At 42.3% G+C, this 12,250-nt stretch overlaps 1 protein-coding gene across 5 annotated transcripts in view; it reads right to left on the reverse strand.

Moving 5' to 3' along the window:
- Nucleotides 1-1,385: 1,385 nt before the first annotated feature.
- REPS2 (RALBP1 associated Eps domain containing 2) overlaps nucleotides 1,386-12,250 on the reverse strand; it is a 232,759-nt gene continuing 221,894 nt past the window's right edge. For all 5 annotated transcript variants that reach the window (XM_067722169.1, XM_067722166.1, XM_067722167.1 and 2 more), the window contains one exon: nucleotides 1,386-6,907. In XM_067722169.1, coding sequence (XP_067578270.1) covers nucleotides 6,839-6,907 — 69 coding nt within the window. In that variant the 3' untranslated portion in view covers nucleotides 1,386-6,838. The remainder of the gene's footprint in view (nucleotides 6,908-12,250) is intronic.

Here is a 12,250-nt window from a genome sequence, read left to right on the forward strand (position 1 = left end):
TCTCAGGGCTCTTCGTTATAGATAGCAGTTAGCTGGCACTGACTAATACATCATAGCGCCTACCCTGCACTGCCTTGCAAGTCATCTGGTCTCTGTGAGTTCCTTGAGGGAAGGGACTCTGTCCTATAGGTCTCATCTCGAGCTCTTAACATAGTGTTTGATACAGAGTAGGGCCACAGTAAATATCTGTGGAAGGAAGGTCAGGAGAGGGAACAAACTTATGAATGGACACTGTAGCACAGCAGAAAGTCGGCCCTGGGAACCTTTTTACCCTTTGCTCAGAATTAGCTGAGACCCTAGATAAGTCACTTTTGCCTCTCTGCACCAGTGTCCCTGACTGTAAAATGTGGTTAGCAAGATCAGTAGTTCAATTTTAGTGAGCAATCACTGTCCCCTAGAGGGCTTGTTAACAGGAAGATTGCCGGGCTCATTCCCAGGGCTCCTAATTCAGTTGGTCTGGGGTGGGTCCCAAGAATTTGCATTTCGAGTTAAGTTCCCTGATGATGGTCTGGGGACCAGACTTGGGAATCACTTGCCTAGATGATCTCAGATCCCTGGGAACGGTCAGGGCCTGGTGGTCTCCAGTGGTCAAGCTTACAAGCCAAATCATGCATGATTCTTCCAGTTAGTTTGGCATTTGGAACTACTAGGTTGGAAATACCCTATGTGTGGCCAATTTGCATTCACCGTACGGAATAAAACTCCTACCTGATAGGAGACTGGTGGCTCCTAAAATTACCCAAGTGTTAAAGATAAGAAACTGCAACTGGGGTGCCAGGTTATCTGGTGGGGATTTAAAACCAACCCTTCCTGATCCCTCCCCTTCCCTTGCACGCTAGGTAAGGGCATTATGATGGAAACATTTCTGAGCACAAAGAATGCCAAGAAGAGGGCTTCCCCGGTGGCGCAGTGGTTGAGAGTCCGCCTGCCGATGCAGGGCACACGGGTTCGTGCCCCGGTCCGGGAAGATCCCACATGCCGCGGAGCGGCTGGGCCCGTGAGTCATGGCCGCTGAGCCTGCGCGTCCGGAGCCTGTGCTCCGCAACGGGAGAGGCCACAACAGTGAGAGGCCCGCGTACCGCAAAAAAGAATGCGAAGAAGATGAGGCAAAAAACTTGACCCTAGATTAATCCAAGTTTTCAGTTCGGTGGAACTTTAAAATGCACTGTGAGCTGGCCATGATACCCTATGAATGCCGAGTGTCAAGTGTGCACAGATATTTAAGGACCCAGCTCAGATCACCAGGAGGTGAAAATAACCAGATCTCAGACTTTGATTTAACTGGGAAGACCTCCAACTCCTTTTCATGTCACTTGCATTAAATACACGAGACCGAATGCGGACCACAATATACTGACTGACGCTAAGACTCCACCAGAGCCACGCTTCGTTATCAGACATTTATTTTTTCACATAGCACCCCAGTTTCACAGCATGTACATTTTCCAGAGTTGGAGATTCTCAACCTACTATGTTCTCCACAGACTTTCCAACAAGTGTGAAAGAGAGGCAGTAAGGTTAGCTTGAGTCGACAAGTCACAATCCAAATATAGGACACCCTGTATTTATTTATGTTTAAGATCAATATACATACAGTTCCCAATGCTTAGCACACGAATGAGACTCTGGCTGAGGAAAATACTAACACAACTTGTTAGCACATTATCATGAAAAGACAGAAGGCATCAAATATATACTTTGCTGTTCCTCATTTTACTGTTCAATGTAACTGTAGTGAAAAAATATACATTTTTACTTTCGAGGTTAAAATAGACCATCAACTCATTATCTCTCCAGGCCCACAGCTACAAGGAGTAAAATGGCTCTTCCCACCTCTGGCTCACTTGAACACTGGATTTGTGCTGAAGACAAAAAGAATGGCTAAAGGTAAGGGTACACCCCAGCTCCCAGGCTGGCTGCAGCTGAAGCCCTCACACAAGTTACCTTAAAACAAAATAAAACCAACACAACTCAGTTGATCCAGTCTCCATACAAGGCGGTCCCTGCGCCACCTGTCCCATTCCCAGGTCAGGGCTCCCTGAAGAAGCTTTAGGATCCAGTCCTGATGTCTGACATAGTGCTTCAGGACAGAACTGGGACCAGAAGTTTCCCTACTGCAGCCCTCAAACTCTAGTTCTGGCCTGCTTAAGTTCCAGTGTCCTCTGGTCTTCAGAATCATAAACCACTTGCTCCAACCTCCCACAGTCCTGAACTTAGCTTAGAGCAGGGCAGTAGAACCCCCAAAACACAAAAACTAAACACTCCTCAAGTGCTGAGAGCAGAGCAAGACTTCTGTCACTAGAACAAATCCTGTCAATTGAAACGCTGTAATGCCTTTCGGAAACGGTTCCTTTACCAATCATATGCGTCAGTAAATGTAGAAAATAACGAGACAAGCCTAAAAGTGACCGTGCACCTGGGATGTCTCCCCACATTCACAGACTGGCTGTTTCAGGGAACACTTAGTAAGGCAACCTCTGAAAGTCTATTTTGGGGAGAATCAGTTGGTATTGCTCTTCATGTCTGCCCCTCTTGGTCTGCTGTTCTTACAGTTGCTCTTGGGAGGGTCACATAACCAGCTACATTTCTCAAAGCAAACAGCAAAGTGGGGAGGCTCCTAGAGTAAGACTCTCATGAACTGCCATGGATGACTAATCTGTGGGTGTTGGTGGGCAGCCTCCCTTAGCCTGGGCTGAAGGGGAAGGAGAATATGCCACTTCAGGACTGCAAAAGCCCACATCCCCCCACCTCTCACTAGGAATTTGAACCACACTGAGGCAAAAATCTGTAACAAAGCACCCATAACTAAAGTGTAAATTCAAGCGATCCTTTGAAATCAGTTTCAAAAGAGTACACTTGAAACAGAGTAAACCAGTCGGAAAGAGAAACCAAAGTTACTAGCATGTTCTCTTTAACTAGAGAAGAAAAAGACCTCTCAACAGAGATTTCATTTTGTTCACATTCATAATGTTCAAACCACAACCTACTGAGCCCTACTTCTCAGCAATATGGGAAGATCTGGGTGCTATGATATCTGTAATTCTTTTTCTTTAATATTTTACAAACCAAATTCCCTTAGTGATATCTTGTCAGGAGGTGTGATTCTAGCCTGTGCTGAACAAATGTTTTTAGCTCTAAGGTGTTGTAATGAAACTGAGATCTTTCCAACTACTACATTTGCAAATGGCTGTCTTAATTTCAAGGAAAACATCCATTCCAGATTCTTTTCTTATTGATATTCTAAGAGCACATCTATCATTACCATGGTTGTGAGCTCATCTAAGAAATGGACAAATATCATTTAGAAACAGACTAGAATCAAGTCACATGAAGAGAAGAATGTTTCATGATAGTTCAGACGCTACTAGGAAATCAAAGAAAAATCCATGTTTTTGATTACTCACCCTAAAGTGTACTGAAACTGAACATTTGTAACCCAAGTAACCCAAGATATATTGAAGAAAACTATAACTTACTACATATTGAGTTCATTTCAATCACAGTAGTCTATTTTAAAAACAAACTCCCATAAGGAATACAGGAATGGAATCTATTCAAAGCAACAGCTGTCAAAAGTTCTGCCAAGAAACTCAGGGTAATTTACTGCATCATGAAAGATGAGGTGTTCTGAAGAACAAATACTTCAATCATATTCTTTCTCTTCAGATTTTAGTTTTTGCTTCAATCCAAGAGAATTATCTAGATCTAAAGCTCACTAAGACCTGTTTTCATATTTTAAGACTGATAAATTAAGTAAATAAAATTCAACATGGTACATAGAAGAAAACCCTTCTAATCTATTTTTAGTAATGCTAGTGGCGAGAGGACTCGACTGAGAATCCATAAAATCCCAACTCTGCCACCAGCTCCCTCCTTCTATGGATTCTTGGACTAGGAACTGTGGTTTCTTAGGGCCTTCGTCTCCCCACAAGCAAATGCAGGATATGGGAAGGGGTCCTCTCATCTCTGACATCCTACTGTGCAATGAGAAGAAAATGGGCACAGCTCCCAGCTAAGTTGCCTCCTTCTCCTAACCAGACCCAAAGCACTTCTCTAATATTTATAAAGCAGTCAGATCCCTCCAACTAAGGCAAATGTCTGCCTTGATTCCAACACACTCCCCAATTCCAGAAATCTACCTTTTGGGTTTGCTTCATGGCTGCTGGATAGGGAGGTGGCCAAAGCAATAAGCCACTACCAGAGACACTGAGGTACCCAATAAGCTGGTGATCTACTCCTACCGTGTTTTCACCCTTGGGACTATGGGACTCCCATGGAGGAAGACCACTTAACAATAAGGTTATTAAACCCCCGTGGATGGGGGCAACATCAACATTCTGCCCAGAGACTTCTGCCCAACAAGGTCTTACGCTTGAGTAGTTTTATAGAAGAGGTATAATGGTGATATCAATAACCCAGCCTTCCTATAAATCATATTAAAGGCTCACAGAAACATTATCAGGAGTTATAATCCTAAATTAAATAAAAGTATACATCCTACGAAAATGGAGAAAGAGAGGATGAGCGCTAGTTAGGTAATATCATGTTCTGTGTGTGTGTCGGGGGGGTGTAATTGTTTTTTTAAAAATCCACTTCTAGGCAAGTAAGAAACTGTGGTCACTCTTAAGTCCAGTCAAGAAGGTGGGGTGGAGATATTATTGGTGTGGGCTTTAATGCAATGCCTATGTTAAATTACTGGTTAGACTGTGCAATGCATGAGGCTTCGATTGTCCAATGCAAGTTTTTTCATTTAATGAAATCCAAGCTAACTAAACAAAACCCCAACCTCCGAATTTGGCGCACTCTGGCCTTGGCTTGATGGGAGAAAAACATGTCAATATTTTAAAAATGCATAACATAGACTAACATTCTTTAGTTTATATGTCTGCTTAATGGATATGAAGTGCTATCTGGAGTGTGTGCATATGTCCTGGAAGACTATGAGATGAAGTGCATATGCTAGTCTTTCCTGGATTGAATGGAACAAAAGGCAAACATGATGATGAAACGTCTGTGACAAGGACACTGTTGATAAAATGTGTTGCAGCCCCCAGAGCTCAGAACAAGTGAAAAGAGGCTGCCTAAAAAATGTGCACGCGCCCATTCATAATCTTAGGAAGGGTTTAAACTGGCTCCGAACCCCTCCCACAGGGACACAAAAGGCAGCCAAAAGGGAAGGAAAGGGGGACTAGAGAAACAGCTCAAGTCCCGTGATTTTCAAATCCAAGCAATTCAGAATCCTTTAATATGCACAGAACAGAATCAACAATTTGGTTTGTTTTGGAAAAGCATCATCGTTTGAGCGTTTCTCTTCCGTCATTAAGCTATTGATAAAGCTTAATGGAGTAAGAAAGCATTAAAACAAAAGCCTACCTCTTCTAAAAGCAGTCAACTCTATTGAAATCAAAGGCTTAGTCCCGCGTACCGCAAACCTATCCTAAACCACTTCAGAAAGGACCCTAGCACACCCCACCCCGCTATCCTAAGAATCGGTAAATTAGCAAAATGCACAAGAGACCGCATGTCTTGCCATCCGTCTCCTGAAGTGATGTTAAAGCTGGCGAGGCCGGATACCTGGGAGGGTCGATCAATTCCCACTTTCAGCTTGAGCTTACAGGAGAAGCACAGGCTATGTAAATTTCGATAGAGTACTGGCTCCTGCAATTTGAGCTTACTGTTTTACATCACTTACACTGGAGTCGGTTGGGCGCCTCTGAACTGCACATAAACCAATCCCTTCCCAAGGGTACACTTCACAGAGAACAAAATAGTCATATATCCAGTGTGAGGATCGGCTTTCTTTCATTATTTCTTCATACCCAATACACTTACGATCCGGGTTAAAATAACAAAGACAAAAATAACTACCAGAGATTGTTGCGTTACTGGTAACAACCATTGCCCCTTCTTCCCTAGTTTGAATACCTGGGTTCAAACAACAAATATTTATCAGTCCAAACAGTCTCATCAGCCGTTCACATTTGATGGGTGGTTTCCAAATTCATGCATTTACAGATATGTTAACCCGTGCAGGATAAAAGTAGAGACCTGGCAACTATTTATTTAATTTGATCGGGCAAGGCAGCTCAGGCAGATTTCTCTTGCCCAAAAATCTACATGAAAGGGCTGAGTTGTCTGGGTTGACGGCTTAGCTGGGCCAAGTTAAATAGATCATGGACAAAATTACTACTTTACAGAGGTGTAAAGACTGAATAAGTCTTTGCCATTCAATAGAAAACAATAGTCATGTATTATTTATAGCTAGATATAATATCAAGATGGCACTAGAGAAGCAATTTTTGGCATATAGTGGTGGAGGGCACGGAGCCAGTCTAAAGCTAATGCTTTTGTTTTCTTCTCCTTTTTGTTTGTATTATCATCATGCCAAAGACTATCCAGTTGGAATCACAATTATTCAGGAAACCAATCTACTGTATATGATATACATATGAAAATAAAACAAGCATCCTGAAGGTACTGGATTACAAGGTTTTGTACAAGTCATAAATTCTTGAAATAAGTAGTGCTCTAAATTGTTTTTATTTGCTAGAAGATTGGTTTTGGGTAAGGAGCAACATCTAACACCTTGAGGAAGTACTTAAGAATGGGAGGTAAATCCCACTGATAGTTACAATTTCAAGTGTGATAATCAGTTGTATTTTTTCCACCACAGTAAAACGTACACGTGAAGCACAAAAGAAAAGGTGATATGGATTATATTCCGCCGCTAAGAGCTTTTGACACAGTCTCAGACGTCTATGACAAGTAGCTGCGTTGAAACATTCAAAGGAAAGATCTTGGCAGGAAAGGTCACCCACTGTTACTTGAATCTTGGGGGTCACAACACAGTGACTGGACGAAGTTGTTCCAGTTGGTTTTCCAATGCAATCCGTTCTTGATGAACCTCCTGAGTTGTACAAAACAAAGAGAAGAGAGGGGTCATTTCCTGGGTTCATCCCTACTTCATCAGATACTGAAAAGAAACTTATGACTGGACCCACAAGCATTTAGGTGCCACATGACTCAAGGACAAGTGGACTGGGAGGCATCATATTTAAAGCTGGTGACCGGACACAGGAGGCTTCACAATTTGCAGTCTCTCGACTCCTTTCTTAAGATGATGAAATGAAACTGATTGACCAACCCTCCCCACCCCCCACACCTAAATCTCACCCTCAGTTTTAACAGCGGCTGGCACGGAATGATGTTAAAAATTCTAAAAAATGATTGGAAGGGAGCAGAAAAGCAAAAGCAGACTCCTAATACTGAGAGGCGAGCCATCAGGACTACATCTCTAGTTGCAATCTCTTGTTTCCACTCCAGCACCATACTGGATTAGGACTGAGGGATGAGAAAGGGCACTGGTCGTCCTTCCACCAAAGTGTCATCCAGGTTCCTGCATAAATTACGGCTGAAGGTGTGACTTCTTGGCTAAAGGTAGAAAACAGGATCCACAATCTGCTATTTGGGAATTCAAACTTTGAGCCCTAAAACAGACCTACTGGCAGGGAGAGATGGGGACACGTAAAGGCACTCTGAAGTAGAATCAGTCAAGGTGGGAAGGAATTCTGTATAAAGGCTCAATTCTGGGCTTCCCTGGCGGCGCAGTGGTTGAGAGTCCGCCTGCCGACGCAGGGGACACGGGTTCGTGCCCCGGTCCGGGAAGATCCCACATGCCGCGGAGCGGCTGGGCCCACGAGCCATGGCCGCTGAGCCTGCGCGTCCGGAGACTGTGCTCCGCAACGGGAGAGGCCACAACGGTGAGAGACCTGCGTACCACACAAAAAAACAAAAAAACAAAAAAACAAAACAAAACAAAAAAAACAATAAAGGCTCAATTCTGAGACGTCTCAGAAGAAACAACATGCTAATAGTAGCGTAGAACTCAACAAACATTTATTCACCCACCCTCCTACCTACCATCCAACAGTCTTTGAGTATCTATCTACTATGGGCCCGATTCTGCTCTGGGTGTGATGATACCACCAAGGAACAAGATAGATCAAACCAATGCCCTCACAGGGCTCATACTCAAATGACTAGAGAAAAACAAGAAAGTTAAAAGAAAAAAAAAAACAACGAGATACTTTCAGAAGGAAATAAATAAGATGATGTAATAGAGAGTAATGTGGGGGATCTGGGAGAAAGGTGGAGAGGGTGGCCAGGGAAGGCTTCTCAAAGCGGATGCTACTGAGCAGAGACTTGAATGAAGTGAGAGGTGAGCCACATGAAGATACAGGCGAAGCATATTCAGGGAGATAAAATGGCAACCGCTAAGGTCCCAAAGGAGGGAACAAGCTTAGTGTATTTGATGAACCAAAAGGCCTGTGTGACCAGAGCAGAGGAGACAATTAAGACCTTGGCAGGAGCTAAAGTCAAAGAGTTAGGCAGGCACCTTGTGGACAGAATAAGGAGTGTGGATGGATTCAATAAGGATTCAAAGTGTACGGCAATGAGGACGTTGAATCAGGAAAGGCATTCGGCCTAACTTAGAATTCAGAATTTTCACTCTGGCTACTGCGTAGACAATGGATTGTAGCAGGACAAGAGTGGAAGCAGGGAGCAGTTGGGAGGTTACTGCATGGAACCAGGTGAGAAATGAAAATGGCTTAGATCAGGTAGCAGCCATAAAGATAGAGAGAAGGAGATGGATTCTGGACATAATTTAAATCTAGAACCAATAGGAGATGTTGATGAAGGTGATATAGGAAAGAAGGAAAGGAATTTGGGATTGAGCAAGTGGGCGGCTGGTAGTGTGGTATTAATTGAGAACAAGAAGATTGGATGAGAAATGGGCATTTCAAGGAGAGGGTTGGGAATGAAGCATCTGAGATGTGTATCAGATATATTACGAGAAAAGTTGAATAAGCAGTTGTAAATACATGTCTAGAGCTTAGAAGAAAGAGAAATAGGGCTTGAGGCATAAATTTATGAGGTTGGATAGCCTTCAAAGCCATAGGATTATGTAACAACACCCAGCAAAATAATATATTGGGTTGGCCAAAAAGTTCGTTCTGTTTTTCCACAGCATCTTTCAGAAAAGCCCGAACTTTTTGGCCAACCCAATAGATGGAGGCTGCAGGTAAAGACAGAACTTAACATATGTACCAAACTCATTCCCTACTGCAACTCTACTAAAACAATTTTTTTAATTGGGAGGGTGTGCATGGTCATAGACACACAAGGACAGGGAAGACAAAAGGGAAGAGGTGATAACAATAAAATTGGTAAACTGGAAGGCAAACTGATGAATGCTGAATGAATTAGCAAATCCAGGAAAAATAAATGTGGGGATTCTCCTAGGTGCTGAATACGTCTCTTCCAGTTACGCATCATGGAACTGGAGAAAATAACCACAGGGTGGATTCGGGGATAAACTGAACCCACTGTGACAAGGACCTAAGCTACAACTCCACTGATCACCTGACCTCCATAAGCTCCTACTCTTAACTGGTGGATCACAGTGATGTTTTGGGTCTCCTGGAATAAGTATCAGTTCAGAGCCTGTGTCCAGTAATCCCCCCTAAATCTGATGAGTCCCTTTTCCCCAGTGCACAGTCACACACTTTGGGAAGGGCTGGGAGAAAGATTAACAATATAAACTTTTGGCTGCACAGTACGGTCCTTCCTAAAGGTGACTCAGAGGCCCCTTTATGCAAGGGTTCTGTATCTGTAAACTGACTTAGTCTGGGAACTGACTGAGAAGCCATGACTAGAGCTCTGCTTGATGATTCTTCAGACTTCTGTCCACTAGACCTAGAACTTTTTCACTTCTACAGATCAAGTAAAGAAAAGTGAACTGCAAGCTAAGCATGAGGATAAAACAAGAACCAATCCGATTTCACATAGAAGAATCCCTGAAAGACTCAAATTGGCAGCACCAGATACCTATGAAAGTGGGAGTGAAAGAGGGGAGGACGACTGGCTTAAATAAGTTTTGCTTGAAAGTCTGCTTCAGAAGTAATTAGATCCCCGAATCCTTCCTGCCACTATGGTAGAACACTGAAGGTTTACTTCTTTGAAAGGTAAAACAGATGGCGTCTGGATTAGCAATAGAGAGATACAATTAAGGACTAGAAATTGGACTGGAAATAGGGGGGTTAAATGAATGCCCTGAATGCTGAGAAACAGATCCCTCTCCTCCACCGAACCAGATTTTCCCTCCATGCAGGAGTCCACAAGAGTCTCCTCCCTGAGGACTCCAACCAGACCAAGAGGAAACAGCAAATGACACTGTCTTTGGGGGTTCCCCAACTCTGTAGCTCAGCCAAACTGGGGGAGAATGAAGCTCAAAGTTGACAAGCCCCACAACAGGCCATGAACTTGCAATATGCATTCTCATCCTCCTCCTAAATATAAGCAGAGAAGGACCATCAGCTATTGAAGGAAAGTATCTAATTAGAAGTGTATACAATAACAAAAAAAGCAAGTATTGAGGAAGAAGAAAAACTACCATTAAGAGAAGATATTACAACACTGAAACAAGAATAGGATGCCATTGAAAAGAATCAGAGAACAACAACAAAAATGAACTCTTGGTTATTAAACACAGGAGATGTACAGTTTAAAAAATAAGTATGTCTCCACATATAGACAAAAGAAAAAAGAGAAAAGAAAGAAACTAGAAAAGAAAAATTAGAAAACCAAACTAAGAAGTCCAGAGTCTGAAAACTTTCAGGAAGGGAGAACAGAGAAAATGGGGGAAGGGAGGTCAATAAAATTCAAGAAAACTCCCAGAACTGAGGAATATGGGCTTCCCAATTAAAAGGTCCTACCAAATATAGAGACCAATGGATAATAGTGACCTACGCCAAAGCAAAGGTAGGGGCGGGGGAGGCAAAAGCAAACTGCAAAACAGAAACGAGGTCACATACAAAGATCCATAAAACAGAACGAAGTGCGACATTTTACAAATTTTTTTATTATCATATGGTAAAACTGACTTCTTTTCTTTTATTGTACAGTTCTACAAATGTTAACACATATAGATTTGTGACACCACCACCACAAAGAGGGTTCAATACAGTTCCAACAACCAAAAAGCTCCCTGGAACTACTCACTGATATACAAACCTTCACCTCATGCATAACCCTTGACAACCAGTGGTCTGTTTTCCAGCACTACAGTTTTGCCTTTTCAAAAATGTCAAATAAAAGGAATCACGCAGTACATAACCCTTTGACACTGGCTTGTCTCACGTAGCATAACAACTTTCAGTTTCATTCAAATTGCTACGTGTATCATTCCTTTTGCCTGATGAGTACTATTTCATCATACTCCATTTATCCATTCATCCTTTGAAGGACATTTGAGTTTTTTTCACGTTTCCACTATCATATAAAACTGCTATGAACATTTGTGTACAGGTTTTTGAGTGAACATAAATTTTTCATTTCACTAAGGTAGATACCCAGGAGTGGAACTGCTGGGTCACAAGGTTAAATGTATATATAACTTCATAAGAAAATGCCCAACAGTTACTCAGAGTGGGGTATCATTTGGCATTCTCACCACCACTTCACGAGGGTTCCAGTTGCCAGCACTTGATGCTGTCACGATTTTCTGTTTTAGCAATTCTATCACTGTGTATACTGGTCTGTGATCATGGTTTCAATTTGCATTTGCCTAACGGCTAACAATGCTGAATATCTTCTCACATGTTTACTTGCCGTCCTTATATCCTCTTTGGTGAAGTGTCTGTTCACGTCCTTTGCCCATTTTTAAATTGAGTTGGTTGAGCTTTGAGAGTTCTTATTACTGAGTTCTTTATATAATCTGGACACTAGTCCTTTGTCAAATACGTGGGCTGCAAATATTTTCTCCTAGTCTGTAGCTTGTCTCTTAATTCTCTTGACAGTGTTTCTGGCAGAGTAAAAGTTTTAATTTTGATAAAGCCCAATTTATTGATTTTTTTTTGTTATAGATTGTGCTTTTGGCATCATTTCTAACCCCAGGTCACAATAACTTTTTCCTACGTTTTCTTCTACAGGTTTTATACCTTTATGTTCTACATTTGCATCTATGATCCATTTCAAGTTAATCTTTGCATCAGGAGTGAGGTCTTCGATCAAGGTTCATTTTTTTACAGATGGATGACCAACTGCTACAAAACAATTTCTTGAAAAGACCATCCTTTCCTCAATGAATTGATTTTGTACCTTTGTCAAAGATCGAATGCCTATATTCATGTGGTCTACTTCAGGACTCCCAATCCCTCTCCACTGATCTATCATCAATCCCACACTGTCT

The sequence above is a fragment of the Pseudorca crassidens genome, chromosome X (assembly GCF_039906515.1).
Source record: "Pseudorca crassidens isolate mPseCra1 chromosome X, mPseCra1.hap1, whole genome shotgun sequence".
Classification (NCBI taxonomy): domain Eukaryota; kingdom Metazoa; phylum Chordata; class Mammalia; order Artiodactyla; family Delphinidae; genus Pseudorca; species Pseudorca crassidens.